Raw genomic sequence first — 25,065 nt, 5'->3', positions numbered from 1 at the left:
TACTTTAAAAAAATATATCAACGATTATTATTATTTTTAAAAAATTGAAGAATATAATAGATTTAACGGACCATACACGTTTTGGTGAGTGGAGAGTGGTGGAGCTGCTTGCTACATTTGCAATTAAAAGGACTATACTACATATAATTCAATTCAAATAAATAATACTTAATATACCACTTTTAAATTTAATTAGAAAATATATGTATAAGAAAAAATGATTGAAAGATCAAATTAATTATATATGATATTCATTACTTGATGTCCAAATTATTTGATATATCAATATGTTTTATAACACCTTAAAAAATGATTTTCAAAGAACATTTAGTACACAAAAAATTGTTTTATACTTAAGAATTATAATTCATAAAATTTATGAATTTCAAAAATCATAATTTTTTTTAGAAATAATTAAAGTCTGTTTAGTTATCATCAATAACAGATCCATGAATTTTTTTTAGTAAGGACATAAAAAATAGGCTATACTATGTTTGCAAATTAAAAATATAATAAGTTTTCTTTTTATAGAAATATATTGCATTAAATAAATAAAGATAATGAGATTTTTTTATTGCATCGAAATTTTTCTTTTAACATGAGAAGATTAAGATTAAGATTTACCATTATTAGAAGATTAAGATTTCAAAATTAAAATTAGATGAGAAGATCTCAAATTAAACATTATAATGAGATAAAATGCAATTTACCTAAGGTAAAATATATTTTTATTATCTTTTCATTTTTATTTATTATAAAATAATTAGAATATTTAATTTAACATCATTAAAAAAATAATCATTATAAAATTTATTATTTTTTAATTTAATTATTTATTATAATACTTTTTAGTTACCGTATTTACCAAAAAATTATTTTTAATTAAAATATATTTTAGAATTTTAGTAATTTAGTTAATTCATTATCATTCACTCACTTGATTAAAAAGTGATAAAATTAATTAATTTTTAATTAATTTAATAAAATAAAAAATTTAAAATATATATCTAAAATTTGTAACAATTTCTTAAATACAAATATTTAATTAATTAATTTTAATATATACTAAATTTAATATTAGAAAATTTATAAATATTTTAGTTATAATTTTTATTATCTTTTGATTTAATATTGGATTTCTTTTGATTATGAAATATATTTACCTGGATTTGAGTTATGATTGTTATAATCTTTTGATTTAATATTGGATTTTATTTATTATAAAACAAAATAAATAAAATCTAAAATCTAGACTCTTGATAGCTATAGCAGTGTGTATCTAGACTCTAATATATATAGCATATTTTAAAGCTATAATATAGGTAACTTACTTACGGAAATTTCCGTAGGTAACTTATCGACGGAAATTTCTGTAGATAAATTATCTCCGGAAATTTCCGTAGATAACTTATCTACGGAAATTTCCGTAGATAACTTATCTACAGAAATTTCCATAGATAATTATTAATATTTTAATTTAATCAATTAAACTAAAAAATACAATTATTTGTAAAAAAAACTGACGCACAATCGGTTACTTTCATATTTTATTTGAACAATCCATTTGTTTATTTTCTTCACTTTTTTTAAAGAAAAAAAATATAAAACTCACCTGCATAATTAATTTCTACACAATCCAATTCAAGAAATACCACTATTCTACGTTATTTCTTCTCCCGCTGTCCCTTCCCTCACATTTTTCGTACTTCACACCTCAACCGTCCATACTCAACGCAATCCAACGACACTCATCATCAATCCGCGTGACTCCCTCTCATTGGCTAAAATCCCCTCCTCTATCCCACTAACTCAAACTTTCCCAACACACTTTCACTCTCTTCTCATATTTTCTCACTCACCGGAACTCTCTTTCAACGCTTCTCGAACCTTCCGTTCCACGTCCATGGCAGGTCGCGGCAAAACCCTAGGATCCAGCGCCGCCAAGAAAGCCACCTCCCGGAGCAGCAAGGCCGGCCTCCAATTCGCGCGCCGAGGTAATTTCCTCTTCGCGCGCGTCGTCAGATCTAGGTTTTCGAAGCTCAATTTGAGGAATAATCAATTATCTGTTTTCGAGTGATTGAATCGAATGTGTTGCGTTTGGTGTTTCTATTAGGTTTTGGAGTTGGCTGGAAACGCTGCGAGAGATAACAAGAAGACGCGAATTGTGCCTCGTCACATTCAATTGGCGGTGAGGAGCGACGAGGAATTGAGCAAGCTTCTCGGTGACTTCACAATCGCTAATGGCGGTGTGATGCCGAATATTCACAATCTCTTGCTGCCTAAGAAGGCTGGTGGATCGTCGAAGGGTGCTGCTGCTGACGACGACTCTTGAGTACGATTTGGATTTCATGAACTGCTACTGAATTTGGATATGGATGCTAATTGTGATTCTGATTTATCTCACTGTTTTTCAGGTAGCGTTGTGAATATAATTTTGGAAATTTGAATTACTATTATTATTTTGTTGTTGTTGATTTTCAATATTGATGTAGCCTTCGATCTCTGATTGGTATTTATAAAATGAGTTTCTTGCTGATGGTATCATTTTGGTTTTTACTTTGGAACTTGTTTGAATGGGAACTTAGATGGGAATTTTGGAGTGTTCGATTGGTTTCGTTTGTGTTTGAGATGTTTCCAGCATTTAGAAATAAGTAGGGCGTTATTTTGGATTTGTTAAGTTTTGGCTTTTTAAAATGCTTCATAAGCTTAGTTTTTTAAGCATTATAGATTTTTGAACTATTAGATAATTACCGATCGAAATTTTAAAACTATGTTCTCTGAGAAGTAGGAGGTGCAAAGAAAGCCACATGAATGTTGACTTCTTTGTTTCAGTGAGGAGCATTTTAATGTCCATTACTCCATCGAGTTTCTGACGGTACTTCTTTGATTAATAACATGATACTTTATGCCTGTTCCACCTTTCAAATAAGATGCCTATGCACTAAAACATATGCGTTTAGTTATTTACTGAAATTTGCGTTTAGATATCACTTGAGTCCTTTACATGGTTTATTGGTGAGGCATATAGGATATTAAGGAAACTACAATGTCAAGGGCTAGGTTTATGGTTTTGGATGGATATTAGTAGTGGAACTTGGTTGTTTCAAGGTTTATTGAGCATGTATCAAGGTAATGATGGTTTGCTGGGAAGAAAGGAATGATGCTAATGGAGTAATGGACCAAAATATCTGTGATATTTGGCTGCTATAAAATGTGTTTTAATTATAAAGGTTAATGGATATATGGGTTTTGTGGAAGGACACAACTTAGATGTAGTTCCATAGGTACTTTTGGTGCTGTTGTCTAATAAGAATTGGACTTTTACCTTGGTAATTTACATGATAAAGGTTTCCATTACATGTCAACGTGGATTATTGAGGTGATATTTCAATTCTTATTAGAGAACAAAATGAATTGGACCTATGGAATTGCATACAAGTTTTTTCCTTTGTGGATTGCCCAAGGAAGAACCTATTACTGCTTTCAAATAAGGAGTTCTCTATGGAATCTATGATGATTTCTAGTCTCCAGATCTTGGAATAATTCTGAATTCTGATATTATTTACTACTAAATATGCATCTATGATAAAATTAATAATAATATGATGAGGGAAGACATCTTTGAACTCAGTAGTAGGTAAAATTAGTAATAGTATGGTAAGGTGAGGACGGAAACCAGAAAACAAAATATTGAATAAAATGAGTTTTGTTGAATTGAAGAGAGCTTGAGCTATTATAGAACTGAAAGAAAGAAACCAGAGCTTAATTCAAGTTCCCCAGCTCTGTAATTCCTTTTGGCATTGCTGGATTCAATCCATCTATCCCTTAATCCAGACAAGGATTTATTATCTTGACTACTTGGACTCATTTTCATGCAAGTCCTATTTTCATTTTTCTTACTTCATCTCAGCAATGAATTTTACCTTTTGGACAAGTCTTTTAAGAAATCAATCCTTTGTATGGACTTCAATTCTAGGAAGGATTAATATGAATGATTTACTTCAAATATGAAAACCTGTAACAGATTTATCTCTTGACTGTGTGATGTGCAGATTGAGTTCTGAAACTAATTCTCATTTATCTCATATTGTACTTTGATTGTCTGTACTGTATAGTGTTTGCTAAACAGGAATCTATAATTTTGCAGGTTGTGAAGAAGGGTGATACTATTTTTATTGATCAATACCTGTTTACAGGAAGTGAAACAACCTCAGTGTGGCTAGAGGTAATTTACTCTTGGATGGACTAGTTCTATCTTCTATGCTTGTGCAAATAGATCATTTTAATTATTTTGAAATTATAGGGTTTAGATAGGGAAAGTTTGTCACAGACGAATTTTTACACTATTGGACTACAGGAAAGGTCAACATTGAGCTCCCTACTTTACAAATTGGTCTTGCATGGTCAACATTGATCTTTCATAGTTGCTTGTACTCTATTCATGTTATTACATGTCTCCTTCTAGTTTGTTCAACTATAAATAATCCTAAATGTCATTTTCCTTCAATTATAAGCTGAGGCATTTTCTAAAGTTGAGAGAGGACCCTTATACCTCTGCTTCACTAGTTTGCTTTATTACATTTTTACTCTATCATACATATATATGTTGTATTAGCATATTAAGTTTGTAGTAGCCACAACAACAACAGTAGTCTTAATAGAGTGTTAAAATCTGATTTGATCCAATAGCATTGCAGCAACTGATCCTAATAACCACAAATTGAGAAACCAAGAACCAATAACCACAAAATATGACTGCATGTGAAAACTGAATTGCACCAATATATGCTACATGTGGTAATCAATTACAAGAAATGGGTAATCGATTACCAGAGAACTTGTTAAAAAGTCAATTTCGAACATATGATTTTCATTGTCTGGTAATCGATTACATGTATATGTAATCGATTACCAGACTCTTAAAACAATAGTTTCCTCATTAAAGACGCCCAATTTGTGAGGGATTCAACCCAGTTAGTGACGAATTTTATCCGTCGCAAATTGTGACGGAATTATGGCGTCGCAAATTGTGACGGATTCTACTCAATAATAGGCATCACAGTTTGTGACGGATTTTCTTCGTCGCAAATTGTGACGGATTCGTTCATCATAATTTGTGAGGGACTCACATACCTCTCAATCCCTCTCAAATTGCGAGGGGTATAATCCCTCACAAATTGCGAGGGATTTAATCCCTCACAAATTGCGACGGATTTTTATTAATTTCTAAACATTTATTATTATAAATTAGTGACGGAAATTATACTATTTGTGATGCCTTAATTCCGTCACTAATTGTGACGGAGAAAATAATCCGTCACTAAATATTTTGTGACGCCAAATTTTGTGACGGAATCATTTCCGTCACAAATTCCGTCACTAATTTATTTGTGACGAATTTTATGAAGATTAGTGACGGATTTGTTCCCTCTCTAATTTTAATTTTTCTAGTAGTTTTTCTTAAGTTCTAGTTTTGAAGGCTGGTTTCTTGGTTAAACTATGCAAGGAATTGATAGGTTAATCTAGCAACTTAGATGCCAACTTGTAAGGGATTAGGGTTGGTTATTTTTTAGAGTGGTTGATAAATTCTAAATGATAACTATTGTGAGCTCATTGATAAACATGAGAGGAAGGTTTAGTGAAGTCAAACCCCAACATTTATTAATATTGTCTTAGAATCATGTTTTGCACCCTAAGTGTTTAGAAAAATACCAAAAAGAATTCTTATAACATTCACAATGTTTGCTTACATTATTTAATGCAATAAATCAAATTCTTATCGCTTTTTGGTAGCTTAGTTAGTATTACGAGTGATTTTGCAAAGTGTTGCCCAAGTTCATTGGGAGATGATACTCATACTTACATTAAACTACTTGTACGATTTGGTACACTTGCTAAGGGAGATAACACTCTCCAACAGTTTGGCTTCCCTAAGAGAATTGTACTATAGGTTTTGTTCCAAAGAGAATGTTGAGGCAAGGGGACCCCTTTTCCCTGTACTTGTTCGTCTTGTGTATGGAACGGTTAGGCCACATGATTAAGAGTGTAGTTGATGCTGGGTTATGGGAACGTCCCTTCGAGGTTATGGGTAGGGGCCCCAAGATCCCACACCTATATTTTGCTAATGATGTTTTATTGTTCACTAAAGCAAAACCATCTTAAGTTTGACTAGCTGATAATGTTCTCAATCACTTTTGTGATGCCTCAGGTTTTAATATAAATTTGCATAAGTCCAAGGTATTCACATTTAAGGGGGTGACCAATCAGAGAAAGGGCAAGATCTTTGTCATTTCCTATATCAGATTTATGGATGATCTTAGTAAATATCTAGGTTTCCTAATGATTCATGGTAGGGTGACCAAGAGTTTATTTGATTCAGTGATGGTTAAGGTTCAAGCTAAGCTCGTTGCTTCGAAAATAATGATGTTGAATAGAGCTAGTAGGATAACCCTTGTAAATTTTGTTTTGACACCTACCCCAACATATAATATGCAATTGGAATGGCTGCCTCAAGGAGTTTGTGACAACTTGGATAAGTTGTCTCATCATTTCATTTGGAGTGGTGTTCTCACTCGTAAACTTCATTTAGTGGGTTGGGAGTTAATCACTAGAGATAGGTGTGATGGTGGATTGAGTTAAGGTTTCCAGAGATAAAAATACCTCCTTATTAGGAAAGTTGGTGTGGGACTTGTTCCATAATTCAGATAAACTTTGGGTGCAACTCCTATTTGCTAAATATTAGAGTTAAGATGTGAAACATATTTTGGATCATAGTGGGTCTTATTTTCTACAATATCTAAAACGCATTTACTCTCAACTCGATGAGGGTTTCATTATGTAGTTAGGAAACAATAAGTCTAGCCTCTAGTACAATAATTGGTTCTATAGGTCTCTGTTAGTGCTTATAGTCCCATTTATGCAGATTCATGATATTGATGTGAGGGTTTGTGATGTCTGTATGGATGAAGTGTGGGAGTTTAGTGCATTTGCTACCATTATTCCTCTTGAGACAATATGTAAACTTAATCAACTAAATGTTTGGCTCCATCTAGATGCTCAAGATGTCATGGTATGGAGTGGGAATATATCTAGGGTTTACTTGGCTACCTTAGTGTACTGCTAGATATCTGTTGGAGATGGTGGGAATTTGATGGCTTCTTGGAATTGGATTTGGAGACTTCTCATTGGTGAGAATGTTTAGTTCTTTTGTTGGAAGTTGTGTAAGCAAGTTTGTTAAGTCAGACGAAGCGCATTCACAATTCTCACCAAGGTTTTGAATATGACAAATATAATACATATTGTTATTACTAACATATGCATTAGTGTTTCAGTCGGATAACGAGAAGCTCAAATCAAATAACATGTTCAAGCATAATCTGGCTAGACAAAATGTTAGACGATAGAAAGGCCAGCATCAAGGCTAAGGTTGATTCAGGCTCAAATCAAATACAAAGTCTATCAACAGAAGTCTGAGGCATCAGACGCAAATTGGCCAAGGCATCAACATGAAGTGACCATCAGAAAGAACCAATATAAAAGATGAAGTTATCACTTCCACACTCAGACGAAAAGGGTCGTCAAGATCAGACGTAGTATCTTGTAACCAGACGATGTCGAGCATGTTGAAGCACGTCTGAAGTCCGTTAATCACATTAAAAGGAATTATACAAGAAACACAAGAGGACATCATCGTGAATAAAAAATTGGGAAAGCATGCATTCATAAGTCAAAGCCGAGTGCGTCAGAGAAAGGACACCTACTTTTTAGTAAAAGACAGCACTGCAACGGCTAAACTGATGAGAAAAGTACAAATATACCTAGATCATGATTGGAGTCAGATATCGAAGAAATCAACTACATAGAGAAGCTCTACAAATACAAGCAAGCAATTAATGCAAGATCAAATGCATTAAATGAGAAGATCTGCATGAACATGAACGAAGCCTGCATCTGCAATGACACAAGCCTACACTCTAATGGAAAAATTCAAATTAAAAGCAACGGGCAGATTTATCAAAAGGTGTATAAGTATCGAGGCAAAGAAGAAGAAGATAGAGAATAGAGAAGCTGAGAAAAACGTGCAATACGAAAAAGAAAATCAAGAGCATAAACTATCCTTTTCTTCTCAAAGAAATTCCTGTATATCTGTGTAAAAACTAAGATAGCTTATCTTAGTGATTGTTGCCAATAGTTCATCCTCTCTACGAGAATAACCAAACACTCAGACACCTATCTCAGAAAAAACTAAGGTTACGCACCTTAGTGAGTGTAGAAATTATCCAATCCTCTTTGTGAGAGTAATACACACACTCAAAACCTACAATTGATGTAAAGCCTGAAGAGGCTGGTAGAAAGAATACTTGTGAACCAGAAGTGGTTGATAATACTAGCGTTGGTGAGTAAAGCTGACGGCCCAGGAGTGGTCGAGAGTACTTGTAGAACCAGAAGTGGTTAAAAATACTAGTGTCTAGTTGATGAGTCAGAAGTGACTGAGAATACTTGTAATCCTTTGTGATTAGTGGAAACCTTCTGCAGAAGGAAACTGGACATAACTCAGATTGAGTGAACCAGTATAACTGTTTGTGCATTCTCTTTACTTTTCAACATTACATACTTTGAACCTGATTTACTTTGTTTTTCAACAAAACTTTGGACGAAAACTTATTTGATCTTATTAAAACTATTTTACCAGATGATAACGTTTTCCAGACTGAAAACCAGTTTACTTCATCTTCTACGTTGAAAATTAGTTTTGTTAAAACAAAAGTCAGTAGACGAAGATTCTAATTAAAATTGTCAATAGTACTCTTGCGAAAACGTTTTCAAAAATTTCTTTGAATCCGAACACATACATTCAACCCCTTTGTGTATTTCTGCTAACTTCAAAGTTTAGCCAACCAAGTCTTTCTTGCATCAAAGGCGTGCTAGAGGGGGTCTTTGTGCCAACAATGTGGAAACGAGGCTAAGTATGTTGCACATGTATTGTTTCTATGTGGTAATACACTTGTGATATGGAGGATACTTGGTTTTGGTGTGGTGTAGTTGTCGTTTCAACAAGTGCAATGGGTGAGTTGGTTGCGGGATTGTTATGGTAAATTTGGCACCTTGCCTTTCTTTATGTTATGGGTTTTATGGAAGGCCAGAAACAGATATATCTTTGAATATCAATTTTTGACCCCTTGGAACATTGTGCAACAGGTTTGTTTGCTACATGAGGTTAACTCCTAAGCATATGGTGGAGGACGTAGCTTTCTATACATCAAATAATTTGTGGTGTTTGGGTGAAATGTGATCATGCACAAGGTGATAAAATATCACTGCATGTGGATGACAATTGTTTGGGGGCAACCTAGGCTTGTTGGGTTTGGTGGGATACTCCGTGGTTTGGTTGGGAATTGGCTTAAATGTTTTTATGGTGATCTTGGCCTAGGAAATAACATGAAGACAAAATTATCTGGATTATTATTTGGGTTGTGTTTAGCTTGGAGGTTAGGATATAAGGATGTTTTATGTGTCTCGGATTCTTTTTATGCGATTTTGTTAGAGTAGTCTTCTTGTGATAGTAGGCACTAATACAACAATATTATTTGACATATCCAATACTTGTTAGCTAAAATTTGGAAAGTGCAACTTTAATACACATTGAGAGAAGACAATAAATGTGCAGATTTTCTAGCTAAGTTGCCCCCCCTGAATTCTAGTTCTACATCTCTAAAGTTGGATTCCCCACCCTTATATATATATATATATATATATATATATATAAATAAAGGAAAGTTCAAACGATACCGGTATAACTTTTACTAAGTATTACGCCGCTCAATAACTTTATATTAAATGTAAATTTTATAAATCTCATTGTTAGATTGAAAGTTTTTTACTCTTAGATCATATATATACAAAATTTTATATTAATCCAAGATGATTTGATACTTCATTCTTATAAAATAAAATTGACGTAATATATTTATTTCAAAATATACTAAAATATGAACACTTTAATTGCCTTCAAATTGTTATTGAATTTTAACAAAATTTGATATATATGATCTAAGAGTAATCAACTTTCAATCGGTTGAATATTTGATATTTGATATTTGATCCTCTCTCTATATATATATATATATTACCGACTATATTGTGGTAAACTCCTTAATGTGAGTGTGACAGAGCACCTGAGAGGTAAACTTACATTGGTACAAAACGAGGGCCCACAAAATTGCTACTCTTCATGTCCATTAAATTAAATATTAATTTTGAATCCGATATTAAATAGGCCTCACGTCCACTTCAATATCTCACCTAAACCCTTTCCTTCACACACGTACGTATCCTCCACTTTTAAGTTTCCTCACTATGTCATCCTTAATTAATTAACCAAGACTTCTGTACTATATTTCCATGCATACTATCCTACTCCAACAACTTCTTTATCAACATGATCCTAATCTATAAGTAAATTACGTAATCATATGTATATCAACTTTTATTATCTTGAAAGCCGCATATAATATAAATTAACATCAGCCATTAGGGGCCAGATGCTGTTTGTCTAATAGACTTTCACAAAGAAATTTAAGATTAAGCTAAGCATATATTTCATTCGTACCATGGTTGAAAAGAAGAAGAAGAAAGACTATGATTTTGATTAATTAATAAAGAGTGTAAAGGAAGAGCGACAAGTGGGGCGAAATATACGGGAAAACCATTGATGATAGAGCAAGAATTATTACTTACCTCCACAATGTCACAGCAGTTTTAAGAGCCCACCTACCATAGCTTATGCTTCACACGTTTTAAAGATGCTCACTCTTTATCATCAAATTGTTATCGTTAATAAAAAAACAAGAAATCAAAATAGGTACGTGTGTTCTTAGATCAAAAGTGTAATGACACTAATTAACACATGTAGCAGAGAATTTTATCATGATCAAGTTATTCAAAGTTTATTAATTAAATATGAAAATAGATTATATATATGAAGAAAATATTCATCTTAAATACAATTATAATCTCTAATAATATAATTAGTTAATATTTTTAATGATAGATACTTCATATTAATATTATGATTAAAAAACAAAAAAAAGAATAGCAGGGTATATGACCTCAATAATTGAGTTCAAGTTTACTTAATTCTTATTATAATTAATTATGTGAAATAATTTATTTCAATTTTATGCTTGGATGTTTAGGAGAAAAATAATTTTAAAACAATTTATTTTGTAGGAATCGTTTAAAATAATTGTTTTTTTTAATAAGATCCAAGAAAGGTGATATAAAGTTATTTGTAATAGTTAATTTTGTATGTAAATTAATTAACTATTAAGTATAAATAAGAAATTAATTAAAATTAAACTATTAACTTCTATTCATAATAAACTAAAAATTTATTTATCATAAAAATAATTTTTTATTAATGTAACGTAGTAAGTATTTTAGAAGGCCATGGGTGATTTAGTAGCCCGGAACGGGCCGTTCCCAATTACTAAATAGGCCTATATGAATCTTGGACTGGAACGGACCGTTCCAAAATGGTCATTATGAGTTAAATTCAACTCTAGAACGGACCGTTCCGATTTTAGAACGGGCCGTTCTAAACGTGCCAGAACGGACCGTTTTGGTTTCAGAACGGACCGTTCTGCATGTGAATTTTACACATGATGAAAGAGTCCAGAATGGGCCGTTCCGGATTTGAAATGGGACGTTCTGGCCACTTCAGACTTCTATATATAGAGGTTGTGCAATTGAGGAGAAGGAGAGTTTTTTAGAGAGAAGTTTTAGAGAGAAGGACTCTGGACTAGGAAGTTTGTTTTGGGTGGATTGAAGTTCCGGGTTGAGCTTCGAAAAGAAAATTCTACTTCTTCTCAAGTTCTTGGCTATTCTGAGCCAATCTTCAGGTTAGGGAAGCTAGATTGTATGTTGTTTGGTTGTATGTTAGTTTAGGAACTCACATGGAATTGTATAATTATATTGAGATGTATGATGAGTAGAAAGTGAAATGAAGAGATGCATGTTGAGTATAGTGAAGTTGTTTACAAGTTGTGTGTTGATCTATGATATTGTTGAAACATGTTGAAATTAAGTTGATAAAGTTGTTATATGTTATGTGTGGACATGTTTATGTCGTGAAATATGATGAGATGATATAGTTGAAAGTTGTGAAGTGCATGATGATAATATTGTGAGTTGTGAGAAGCATGATGTGAAGTGTGTAGATGTGTGTGATTTATATAGATGTTATTAGTAGACTATGTTATTAAGTTGTTAGAGAAGAGTTGTATGTTGCTATAAAGTTGTATGTTGTGCCATGTGTTGAAAAGATATTATTTTATGATGATTGAGTTGTAAATTATGAGTTGAGCTAATAAGCTGTTGAGTTGATTGTGTTGTTTAAAGTTGAAATGAGATGTTGTGTTGTTAAAATGTGTTGTTAAACAACGTTGATGAGTTGTTGTGTTGATATACCATGTTGTTTAAGTTGAAAGTTGATTGAGATGATGAGTTGAAAGTTGTGTGTTGTTTAAGTTGAAAGTTGATTGAGATGATGAGTTGAAAGTTGTGTGTTGTTTAAGTTGAATGTTGATTGAGATGATGAGTTGAAAGTTGTGTGTTGTTTAAGTTGTTAAGTTGAGCTGTGTTGTTGAGTTGTAAGCTGATTCAGTTGTGATGATAAGTTGTTGATCACTAGGACTAGAGGAGATGTTTTCGAAGTTGCTCATCCCATTGTGCAGATTGAGATAGTTGTGGGGGCTCTGAGAGCCCAATTTGTTGAAAACCCTCCTTGGGAAGTTGTCCCTTGGAGTAGACATTGTGTTGTTCTCCTCTAGGACTTAGTTAGTCCTTTGTGTGAGCAAGGTCGAGGCACACATGTATAAAGCGACCGCGGTATAAGGGCAAGGTCGAGCTATACAGAATACAAAGTGACCACAATATAGGGGCCAGGCCGAGCTATACCAATTACAAGCAGCCAGATGTTTAATGTTGTAAAATTGTTATGGTGCCTATTGTTGTAAAGTTGAACAGTTGGGGACATATGGTAAAGATATATGTCCTATGTTGAGATACATAGTACTAAGGTGATAAGTTGAAAGTTGTTTTAAAGTTGGATCCCTTAGTACTATGTGGGCGGCATGGAAGTAGTCGATCCATGTCATGGTTGAATGACCACTTTGAGTAAGGTATCTAGTTAGAGATGTAGTCTTTGACTAGGTACTGGAGGGTGCGTGGTACTTGGAGTATAGTGGGTGGGCTAACTCCATATGTGAATTGGTGATGCTAGCCAAGGCCGTGGTAGGCTTATACCCAAACCCTTCTGTCTTGATAGTAGTACTGGACCTCCGAGTCTAAGTGACACACTTAAACAATCGCCTATTGTTGTCTATACCTGGTTCTCTTCAGAGTTCCTAACGATGTCCTATACCTGACCTGGTTGAGATAGGTCAAACGCTGGATTTGATAGGGTTTATGCCACCTAGACTGTTCAACCTCAGTTGTTGGAGATCTCCGAGTTGAAATGCGTGACAACGCATAAGTTGTTGATGAGTTGATTTGTTGTTGATATGAGTTGTATATATGTTGTTGTGTTGTTAAGTTGTGATTATGTTGTATGTTGATCTTGTTGAGGATGATGATAATGTTGTTATGTTGTAAGTCGCTTTTAAACATGTGTTGTTGAGAGATGTGTAATACATGTGTTGGTTGTTGTTATGATGAATATGATAATTATTCCAATGGTTTGTACAGTAGTTGCGTTGAAGTGTTGATACAACGTTGATATGTGGAATCAAGTTGAAATGATGTTAAGATGTATAATATATAAGTTGTTTGTCTTATGTGTCGGATGCGAAGATGATTATATAGTTGTTGTATTACATATTAAATTATTATGAGTTGTTTATTGTCTTTAGCTTATCCTTGCATGTTTCCATGTAGTTTGGACTGCGATGATCATACGTTGTATGAGAGCAGGCAGGGATAGGCTGGGAGATAGCTGCTAGAGGCCGCAGGAGATGCCTGGAGATGAATATTTATTTTTGTAAGCTACCTTATAGTAACATATTTTGGTTATATATAACTAGTTATTGTTGGTTGCTTGATTAGCAACTTGTGTTGTAAATATTTTATTATACTATTCTAGTATATATTTTTCAGTAGTGTGTAGTGTTGTTTCGTAGTGTAACGGCCACAGCATGTCGTTACACATTAAATTATGATTTAAGTTGTTAAATATATTTGCATAATATAATACCACTATATAGTTTTTAAATTTTCATCTTTTTAAATCAATCAGATCCAAAGATGCTGGCCGGGGTCGGTTAAGAAAGTGACAAACCTTAAAAATCAACGAGGGAAATCAATCAAAGTAACGCAGATTATTATTATGTTATGTACTCAGCAATAATTCAACCTCAACATGATGATTTCACACCTTGATTTTACACTCTCCACTATTGAATAATTGTAAACTTCAGCCCCGTTTGGTATAGATATTGGGATGTAAGAAGTGTATATATATATATATATATATATATATATATATATATATATAAAACGAAAAAGTAGAAAGTTGATGAAAAAATATTAAATGTAATATACATGTGATGTAAAATGCAGATAAAGGTAAAACGAAAATATATGATTGAAGTGAGTTGTAAGAAAATGAAGTGTATATCTATAGTTACTTGTCCATTGATAGACTCACAGTTACCTTCTTATTTTCATATCCTAAAACTATTGTATTTTATTATAGTTATATAAATTTTAGCATTTTTTTATAATTTTTTTATATATTTTTTTTTTATATTTATCATTTAGTGCACAGATTAATTATTGTATGAGGTTGTTCTAATTTAATTAGCGTTTGTTTTCAAGTTTAAATCTTGAGTACATAATTATATTAAATATTTAGAATAATCATCCTATTTGATTTGAACAGGTTTCTGGGAGAGGACATATATAGACTAAAAATCATTATTTTTTAATTTTTTTACACTATTTATCATATTATCACTTTCTTTCTTTCTTTCCTTCTTTCTTTTTTTTTTTTTTAATTTATTATTTATTATTTATTATTATTATTATTATTATTATTATTTATCTTCGTATATCTATCTTTTATCTACCTAAACCAGTCCCAAAATTTAATGGACGTTCAATATATTTTCCATTTTACTTTAGATAAATATGCGATTACATGTTACCGAAAATTATTAGTACAATAGGTTATATATGCACTTATGTTCTCAATGCTCAATTCCTACCTTATGTATGGATTTACAATTCAAAAGCACTAATTTATTTTTAAAATTGATCAATCTAATAAGAGAATTATAGTTCATAAATATGAAAGAAAATCAATATTACATGTTAAACAATCGACTTCAGACACATAAATTTCAATAATTTCAACGATCCCTCGTTATCGACTACTTGTATGTATCCAATCAGTCTACCTCCAACATTATAAAAGACAACTTAAATAATCTCAATCAAACAAATTTCCCATGTCATATTATTGACCTTAATATTGAATGAATGTGATTAAAAATTTATTTGAGCTAGTTTATAATTTACTTAATTAATTTACAAATATATTTAAATAAAATAGAAGTATTTAATAAATAATTTATATTTCAATATATTTTTCACCTTCATAAATATAATGTATTTTATTTGTAGTCCAATTATTTTTCTTTATTCTAAAGTTTTTAAACAAATCGATTTTATTTCTTGCTGCCAAACTTTGCTCGAAAGTGAAGTGATGCAGTGAAAAACTTCCACTCAGCTTTGACAAGTAGGTCAAAGTATATGGGAAGTATTTTATCACAAATATTTTATTTTATTTTAATAATTAATTTAAGAATTATATATTTTGTTCGTTTTGCAAATATGTTAGTTTTATCTTTAATCACGGTAAAATATTTTTTTTATTTTCATTTTATGTAATATTTTATTTTATTTTAATAATTAACTAATATTTTAGTTTGTATAAATATATATATCTAAAACTTAAAATAAATTATGTATATAAATAAATATCACGTTGAAATATATAAATTGTTTATAGTTTGAAAGAATATACCTCACTACTAGAATTTCTCTTACTACATGAGATTTCTCATGCGAATTTTGTCTAAAAATTCGCAACGAACATTATTCCTACAAATTTTTCTGTGAAATTTTATTTGGAGTTAATACTTTCGTGGATAATATGTTTTTGCAAATTTTAAAATTCGCAAGAAATTTTCCTTCGAAATTTCTTCCGAAAAAAATTTGTAGGAAAGTTTCTTGTAAAAAAATTCATAAGAAAGTTTCTTGCGAATTTTTTTGCAAGAAATTATTCTGCAGAAAAATTTCTTATGAAAAAAATCAAAGAAATTACTACAATTTCTATTAATAATTCTTCAACTTTCAAATGTTCACAATGAATTCATTCCAACATGTGATACATAACCTTTTAAACTTTAGATTGTAGATTATAAGTCTAACAGTCAACCATACAAATCAACTCGTAAGGTAAGTGTTGTTTTAACTTATATAATCTTTAATTATTTTTATTTTCAATCGATGTGAGACTCAAAGTTTTTTTAAAATATTAATTTGATCATGTCTTTTGAAAAATGATTAATTCATTATATTGAACAAAAAAATTATATTATTATAAATTAGTTTAACTCTTAAAATATTTAATATTCTAAAAAAAAATAGTTTTTTACTAAATAATTTTATTTTTGAAACTATCATTAAATTAAAACTCATCATCATTAATTTATACATTTAATTAAAATAAATATTTAATTTATTAATATTTTTAATTAAAATTAATTTTTATAAAATATTTATAAATAATTTAGTAAAATAATATTTTATTAAGTAAATACTTTTAATTTTAAAATTTTATAAATTATCATTAAATTAAAACTCATTATCATTAATTTATCATATTTATAAAATTTTATATATTTAATTTAATTTGATTAAAATTAAAATTAAAATTAATTATAATGATATATTTATAAATACTTTAGTAAAACAACATTTTTTCATTAAAAATATTTTTAATTATTAAAATTATAAATTTAAACATTTTTTTTATTTTTCTTGCGAATTAAAATTGGCAGGAAAATTCGTAGGAAAAGTTACCTGCGAAATTTTTCTACCATTTAATAAACATTACTTGCGAATTTATTTTTACAAGAATATCTGCAAGAAACAAAATAAATTCTTACAACATTTTCTACAAATTTTTACCATGAAATTTTTTTAATGATCATTAAAATTGTAGTAAAATTTGCAAAAATTTCTTGTAGATAATTTTTCATAAAAACAATTTGTAAGAAATATCTAAAAATTATTTTTTACAAATAAATTCATAAATTATTTTTACAAGAATATCTGCAAGAAACAAAATAAATTCTTACAACATTTTTTACAAATTTTTACCATGAAATTTTTTTTTTATGATCATTAAAATTGTAGTAAAATTTGCAAAAATTTCTTGTAGATAATTTTTCATAAAAAAAATTTGTAAGAAATATCTAAAAATTATTTTTTACAAATAAATTCATAAATTTTTTTTGTGAAATTATTATTACAAGAAAATTTACAAAAAATTTCTGCGAATATTATTTTTAAGAAAATTCGTACACTTTTTAAGTAGTGCCTGAAAAAGTGGATAAAAATTGAAAAATATGTTATGTTTAATAAGAGGGAAGAGGAATAAATGTGTTTAATTTTGAGGAGGGACACACCATCAAAAACTTCTCTAATATGAGGAGGAAGTGTGCATAAATGCTAATCGTTGAAGTGTAGCTTATTTAATGTGTTCATGCTCCACGTATGAGTTTTTTTTTTTTTAATTTAAAAATAATAATATAAATATAAAAAAAAATATTTATTAAGTTTAAAATTATTTATAAAAAAATTAACTTTCACTCTATTTCTCTTCTATTTTTTTTCTTACCAAACAACTTTTATTTTCCCCTTATTTCTCTATACTTTTCTACATTTCTCTCTTCTTTTATTCCTCCTCATTTATTTTTTTGTCAAACACAGTGTAAAGGTTTTGCTTATAAGAGGTTGTCGTTAAAATGTACGCAAAAAAATAAAATAAAAATGAGGCTGTCTTTAAAATATTAAAATAAATTTACAACACTTAAAATACACAAAATTGGTGAGACAGATGCAGACATGGTAACGGTGTTGATGTCTGTTGTGGGCCTTGTGGCTGGCTTGTACTTCCATACGGTTCAAATTTGGAAGGCCTAATTTCTTTTAATACATCAAAGTTTTAAAAGATATTGTTGGTTTTAAAAATAAATTAATAAATTTATATAATAAATTTTCAAAACTATTATGCTATATTAAAATATTATATACTTTTAATGCCGGATGGAGACATGTTAAATGTTGTCGCTGGCTTTAGGCCATTATTGTACTTGCCAATGGTCCAAATTTGGAAGGCCTGTTTTTTTCTTCTTCTTTCTTTTAATTCATTAAGGTTTTAAAAGTCACTATTGATTTAAATAATAAAATAATAAATTTTATAATAATAATTTTCTAAAGTATGATATGATATTAAAAGATTATATAAATTTTTAATGCATGCATTGCTAATATAATATTATTGATAATACTTATAATTATTGTTAAATTTTAAAAATTAAAAAGCATGTAAATTTTATTTTAAATCAATTACATTGAAAAGTAAATTAGTAATAATATATAGTATTTGTTGAAAGTGAAAGCTTAAAATAACTATATTATAAAACTCATTCGCCTCAAGTAAAGTCAAACTCTAAAGTCATATATATATTATTAGTTTTTTTCAAGTAAAGAAAAAAGTCCTAAACGATAAAGGAAATACCTCTTATTTAAAATAAACAAATCTCTATCAAAAGGTAAATTGATGTGGTAATTATAATTAGATATATGCATTCACTGAAAATAGATGTAATCATATTCAAGTTGAATCATATTTATAAGTTACCATCATGATAGATTGTCTAAGTTGAAACATATCTTTTGGAAGGGAAATCAAGTGATAAATACTTTGATAAAATATGAATTATCTTTATCTATTATTAGTATAATGTTTTACATTATGCACTTTTTTTATAGACCCTCTCTTAAGGATGATTTTTTCTTTATTATTATTTATCCTCGTGAGTTTTAAATTCATTCAGTGTGGAATGTGGAGTTCAGACCCTTGCATTATTGAAAAACAAAAAATAAAAAGTACCATTCATATCAAGATATTAGTCTCCATGTAATGTAAACACATACAATCTAGACCAGGCCTTTTGCATGGTAAGTTCAACAATATCAACAATAATGACGTTTTCATTCCACAGGGTCAAATCGACTTTTCAATTAAGAATAGAGAAAAGTAACCTAACATTCTCCCACATTCTTTTCATCTTTACAATTATTCTGTTTTTCTCCAAACGTATAATTGAAAAAAAAAGAAAGAAAAGAAAAGAAAAAAACTGAGGCACAAAACACTTCACCCATTTTCCTTCAGTGAAGCCCTCGACGGAAGTTATATATTGTCTTAAACATGTGGTCGTTTGATCTTCGACGGCACGGCAACATTCTAGAGAGGGCATAAAAGACGCTTAGAAGGAACCGCGACGAGTCGACTCGCTCGGGGCGCGGTGAGTCCGAACACGTCACTCGTGTCCAACTCGCTGGGTTTCATCCCATCGGGTAACTCCCACGTGAAGCAGTGAAGCAAGTGCGCCACGGCAAGTTCAAGCGTGTAAAGACCCAGTTGCATTCCGGGGCAGGACCTCCGACCCGACCCGAACGGAATGAACTCGAAGTTGCTCCCTTTGAAATCCGGCACGTGCGGCTCAAGGAACCGCGAGGGCTTGAACGCATCCGGGTCCTCCCACGAGTTCCCGTCACGCCCTATCGCCCACGCGTTTATCATCACGCGCGACCCCTTCGGCACGTGGTACCCGCACACCGCCGCCTCCTCCGCCGTCTCGTGGAGGAGCAGCGGGATCGGCGGGTGCAGCCGCAGCGTTTCCTTCACCACGCATTTAAGGTAGACCAGCTTTTCCATGTGGGTTTCCTCCACGCGCCGCTCCAGCCCCACCACGTCGGCGAGCTCTCTCTGCACGCGCCGCAGGTCTTCCGGGCTCCGCATTAGCTCCGCCATCGCCCACTCGATCCCCGATGCCACCGTTTCGGTCCCTCCGAACATCACGTCCTGCGTGTGCATGTGGTGCGCCATTGTTATCAATTATTATGCCAAATTGTTTCAATTTTTGGTTCAAAACTTTGAATTGAAGTATGATCATGGACATGGACATGAACCGAAAGAGAATTTACAACGACCCAACCCACTAAAATAAAACAATGGGGACTTCTTATCTTAGAGGTTTGACAGTTCACATTCACTCCATTTTTTTCTCCTCATCCGTGATTGTATATATTGTGCTGTGCATTGACAATTTTCCATGTCAAATAGTACGATAACTAACTTAAATACATGTTCTTCTACACATTAATGGACACGAATTAATGAAACTTGTTTTAACATTTAGGGAGAATCTGATAAGAGTAAGAGTCTCTCCTTTAGAGTATAAGTTGTAAGTTGTTTTCATGCAATTGTCTATTTTTTTTTAAAAAAATCAAACGCAAGTTTTGAAAATTGATTTGTCGGTGTCGTGACTTTTATGTTTTTATTTGTAATGCCATTCAGACAGAACTATATCATATGTTACTTCATTTGACTTTAATAGAAGGAAATATTAATTATATGACACCAGGTTACTAATTAAGAAACATTATTTGATGAATTATTATATGTGTACAAGGTAATAATGCTATAATCCCTCATAATATTTTCTCACCGGTCTTCTTAATATTTTATAACATAAATAAATATACATATATATTACTAGTATAACATGAAAATATTTATTATTTTTTCATCCAACAAATAAGAAGATTTGTAGAAATTTTCTTTTTGGTTCATTATCAAGAATAACCTTTCGTCAAACACAAAAATTACTAATACACCAAGAAAATTAAAAGGACATCCATTAGTGTATCTCCTACGAAAAAAAAAAGTATTATTAATTACTTTAGGTACTTATCATTATTTCATCCTATATTTTTTATCTTTTAATTTTTACTAAATTATATATCACATCTGTCGTTTTATTTTATTTTATTTCTTTTTCTTATCTTTTCTTTTCTCTTCAGCCTAACCTATCCGAACTGGGGTAGACTTTATAATTTTTTTTTTCTTTCTTTACCATGTTTTAGTAAGATGTAGTATATGATATATAGTACCAGTAGTTAATAGTTGACACGATATAGTTTGAAAATCGAAAGAAGCAAAGATAGTGATAGTGACACTATACCATGATGATGGCTTTGATATTATCCTTGGTGAGTCTGATGGAGTTCTGCAAGTCTTCCAACTCATGATTATTAAGCTTGGCCTCCTCACTGTAAAAATTGAGCAACTCATCCACCATGTCACTTTCATCATCGGAGTTCCCGTTGCCACTCCTCTTCTTCTCCACGTGTTCATCAATGATCTTGTCTATGAAGCTATCCAAGGTGGCACGTGCCTCCACCAGCCTCTGGTTGAGGCCTTGCGGGTCCAGCCACCCGAGGAAGGGAACAAAGTCGGCAATATTGAAGGCTCCGAAGAGCTTCGAGAACTCCTGAAGAATCGAAATGAACTCGTCTTGCCCCTCTTGGGAGCTAGACCCGAACGCTGCGCGGTAGATGATGTTTTTAGTCAGGTTGAAAACGAGTTCCCCCACGTTCACGGCGCTCCCGAGGCTGCCCGCGACGGCGCGCACGACGGCGTCCACTTCGTCCCTGACGGAGTTCCACGACTCCGCTCGCTTCCGGCTGAAGAGCTTCATCACGCAGATCTTCCGCATCTGCCGCCAGAACGGACCGTAGTGCGCGAAGGCCATGTCGGCGCGGTCATAGGTCAGGTACCTGTTCAGTGTTTACAATATATAAGGAAACATAGCAGTACCACCAAAACTCACTTATATACTTATATTACTAGCAGTTAACTAATATGAAATTTCTAGCCCACTTAAAACATAAAATTTACGAAGATTATTAATATGACGGATCCAAACATAAGACTGTTGAAATTCTAATTTTAGGTATGCAAAATATATATTTTTTACTTATAAAACTTAATGAATCAATTATATTAGCACTAACTTTAATTTGTTGGTTATTATCTAATCCTAGTATTGCAAGGACTGGATTCGTTCTAGTATTGTAATTTTTTAGCTGAATTTTTTTTATGAGTGATTGTTGCTTTTCTTGTTACTCTTTCCCATTTTTAGAAAGACCTAATTTCAAAACTTATTTTAAGTATCAAAATATGTTAGACCGGTCCTGATTAATGATTAATTTGATTAAGAATATAAGTTTGAATCTAACTTTCTTACAATCAAGTTTTTGATTCTTTCTTAGTTATATGTTAATCAAGATAATTATATTTTTATTTAGATTATGTTTGAATACGATTTTGGAATTTAAGTTTTTTTTTTTTTTGTCGAAGATAAGTGTTTATGTTGATTTGTATTTGTAGACTAACGTAGTACCTGATGGCGATGGATGCGGGGCGGTTTGAGAAGATGTTGTCTTGGAGTTGGAGCACTTGACGCGCGGCTTCGGCGTCTGAAATGGTAACCATGTGGAGGAAGCCGATGCGGAGGTGGAAAACGCCGCCGTATTGCTTGGCCAGGGTTGCCAATCCCCTGTGCGTGAGTTGCTCCAGCATGTTCATGTTCCCTATTATCGGGAGGCCTTTTGGGCCCGGCGGATACGGCGCCGTTTTCCTTCGAATTCGTGACGCTACAAAAAGAAGCAACGTAGCGGGGATGATGATGAACAAGAGCGTCGCATGGAACGGTTCCACTGCGGTTTTCAGTTCTAGGATCCAATCCATGGTGTTTGTGTTTGTGAGTGTGTGTGTGTGTGTTTTTTTTATTTGGTTGTGTAGGTGGGTACAAAATCTTGGTTATGTATGTTTGGATTAAGAAGGAATAAATGATAGGGTGTTATGAATAGTATAAAGAGTAGTTGGGGTAGATTGCAACCTAAAGTGTTGCTGTGTTGAGCGAGATATTATGGGGCTTATATAGTACCGAGTTTCTTGTGGGGTGGGTCCTGGTTAACAATTATACTATATGAAAAAGACTTTAATCATATCTCGCAAGCACAAGTGGATCCTGTCAAAGTCGAGTGTTTTCTTGATTAAAACAAAAGCAAATGAAGCCATGAATTTTTAAAACCAAGCAATCAGATATTGAAATAGAGATTACATGTGTTACTCATGCTCTGCATATATATTAAACATACCGAAAGAAAAAGTTGTTTCCTTCAATTTGAAGGTGTATTTTATACATAGGTGGACTAAAAAGATAAAAAAAAATTAATATACTTATATCCTAACAAAATTTTCTGTCTCTTAGTTATAGAGTTTTATACAAGTTAATGATAAAAAATATATTATGATTATAAGAAGAAAAATATATTTTAAATACATAAGAATATCAGACCAATATTTGTTCAAGGCAATAAGTTAATTAGTCAAAATATAATTTTTTAACAATTCAAAGTATTACAAATGGTGAAGATACATCTATTTAAATCCCAAAGTTAAAATACAAATTTAAACTATACGTGTAAACCGAAAATTATTAGATAAAAAACAATTACCGATATCCTTCTTAATTGATAATGATGTTTATGCAAATTATTATTTCTTATAATAATAATACTAAGAATATTACCTCTATTATGTCATGCATATTTAATTATTACGTATTATCAAGATTTTTATCATACAAAATATCAATTCCTATTTTTGTGCAATATTAAAAATATGCAAGCTATATTAAAAATATAATTTATAAGAAAAATTTAATGAATTAGTTGAATAAATTACAATATTTGATATATTTTAATTGTTAATCTTAACTTTATAAAAAAAATAATTTTACAGCCAATATTTTTAATTTTAATAAAATAATACACAAAATATTTCAAAACACTATTAAAAATGAACCATTTATAATAAATTATAAATCATTTTTTTATTTATTTTTAACATACTATAAATCAATAAATCCATAAAACACATAAATATTACATATAGTATTATCAAGTATAATTATAAGTATTTCTTTAATTAAAAACTATTTATAACGTAACATTCAAGTATTTCAACTAAAGTGTGCCTTGTAATTCTATTGGCTAATTGAAAAAAGGAGACTTTCACTGATCTTATATGTCCTCCTTCGTCCCTGAACATACGCGCGTCTATTCTTTAGCTGTCTCAGAAACTATATTTTAATTTGATTAGTTTATTTTGAATTTGACTGATTTATACAGTTACCGAATCCTCTAATAACGATTGAAAAATAAGTTATAGGATATGGAAAATAAAAAATTTCTAGAATAACGACTGAATGTATTAAATACTGGTTTCTCAAAGGGGTTGGAAATTTCGTGTTGAATTATAATGCCAAAAAATGACAATTTCAAGCTTGTGTAAACGACTCTCTTAGTTTTATATATATATAACACTAGAGATGACTTAATGGTAGTAGAAAATTAATGGAGTTTTCAACATTGGTTCATTGGTTTTAAGATGTTTTCAGCCATGTTTCTTGCCTTATAGTTTGAACAAGTGCGTCTGATATGAAATTTGTTAAACCAAACTATACATCAGCAAAATATAGTTCTAGCTTAATGTTTATCTTTTCTGTTATATCTTTAATTCCCATCCCAGGAAAACTTTTTATATGCATATAACTCTAGTTTGGACTTTTGACTCAATAATTCAGGGGAATGCTAGGTGGTTTTCACATTTTATATGATTTTTAATTTTGCATGAGCCACGTTACTCATCAAGCTTGTGGCTTACACCACTATAATAAAATGGACTTTTAGTGACATTTAATATAACTTTTAGTGGCAATAAAAATTGCTACAAATTTTTTTACCGACATTTCACATATTAGCCATTGTATGCAGTGTCGTTAAAATATTTACCAGCAA

The 25,065-nt window shown here is 31.3% G+C and overlaps 1 protein-coding gene and 1 long non-coding RNA gene across 2 annotated transcripts; one reads left to right on the top strand and one right to left on the bottom strand.

Annotated features, from left to right (window-relative positions):
• Window positions 1–1,727: 1,727 nt before the first annotated feature.
• LOC145958282 (uncharacterized) lies at window positions 1,728–14,156 on the top strand. The gene is made up of 4 exons (XR_014434017.1): window positions 1,728–1,994; window positions 2,114–2,414; window positions 4,148–4,225; window positions 13,936–14,156. It is a non-coding gene; the product is annotated as an uncharacterized LOC145958282 (long non-coding RNA).
• A 5,160-nt stretch (window positions 14,157–19,316) lies between these two features.
• LOC109792850 (cytochrome P450 84A1) lies at window positions 19,317–23,105 on the bottom strand. The gene is made up of 3 exons (XM_083075159.1): window positions 22,602–23,105; window positions 21,381–21,975; window positions 19,317–20,218 (listed from the first exon to the last, which is right to left on the bottom strand). Exons 1-3 carry the CDS (start codon window positions 22,946–22,948, stop codon window positions 19,598–19,600), a joined length of 1,563 nt encoding a protein of 520 aa, XP_082931285.1. The 5' UTR covers window positions 22,949–23,105; the 3' UTR covers window positions 19,317–19,597.
• Window positions 23,106–25,065: the final 1,960 nt, after the last annotated feature.

The sequence above is a fragment of the Cajanus cajan genome, chromosome 5, assembly GCF_000230855.2.
Source record: "Cajanus cajan strain Asha chromosome 5, NIPB_CcT2T_4, whole genome shotgun sequence".
NCBI lineage: Eukaryota > Viridiplantae > Streptophyta > Magnoliopsida > Fabales > Fabaceae > Cajanus > Cajanus cajan.
Note: the sequence above shows the minus strand (reverse complement) of the source record. Positions and strands in the feature narration are given on the sequence as shown.

Bases quoted from the DNA above. Each gene is read 5' to 3' on its own strand.
- LOC109792850 (XM_083075159.1), bottom strand. From the start codon at position 22,948: ATGGATTGGATCCTAGAACTGAAAACCGCAGTGGAACCGTTCCATGCG. The intron at 21,976-22,601 runs GTACTACGTTAG...AACACTGAACAG, and splicing joins CCCGCATCCATCGCCATCAG to GTACCTGACCTATGACCGCG. The intron at 20,219-21,380 runs GTATAGTGTCAC...ATGCACACGCAG, and splicing joins ATATCAAAGCCATCATCATG to GACGTGATGTTCGGAGGGAC.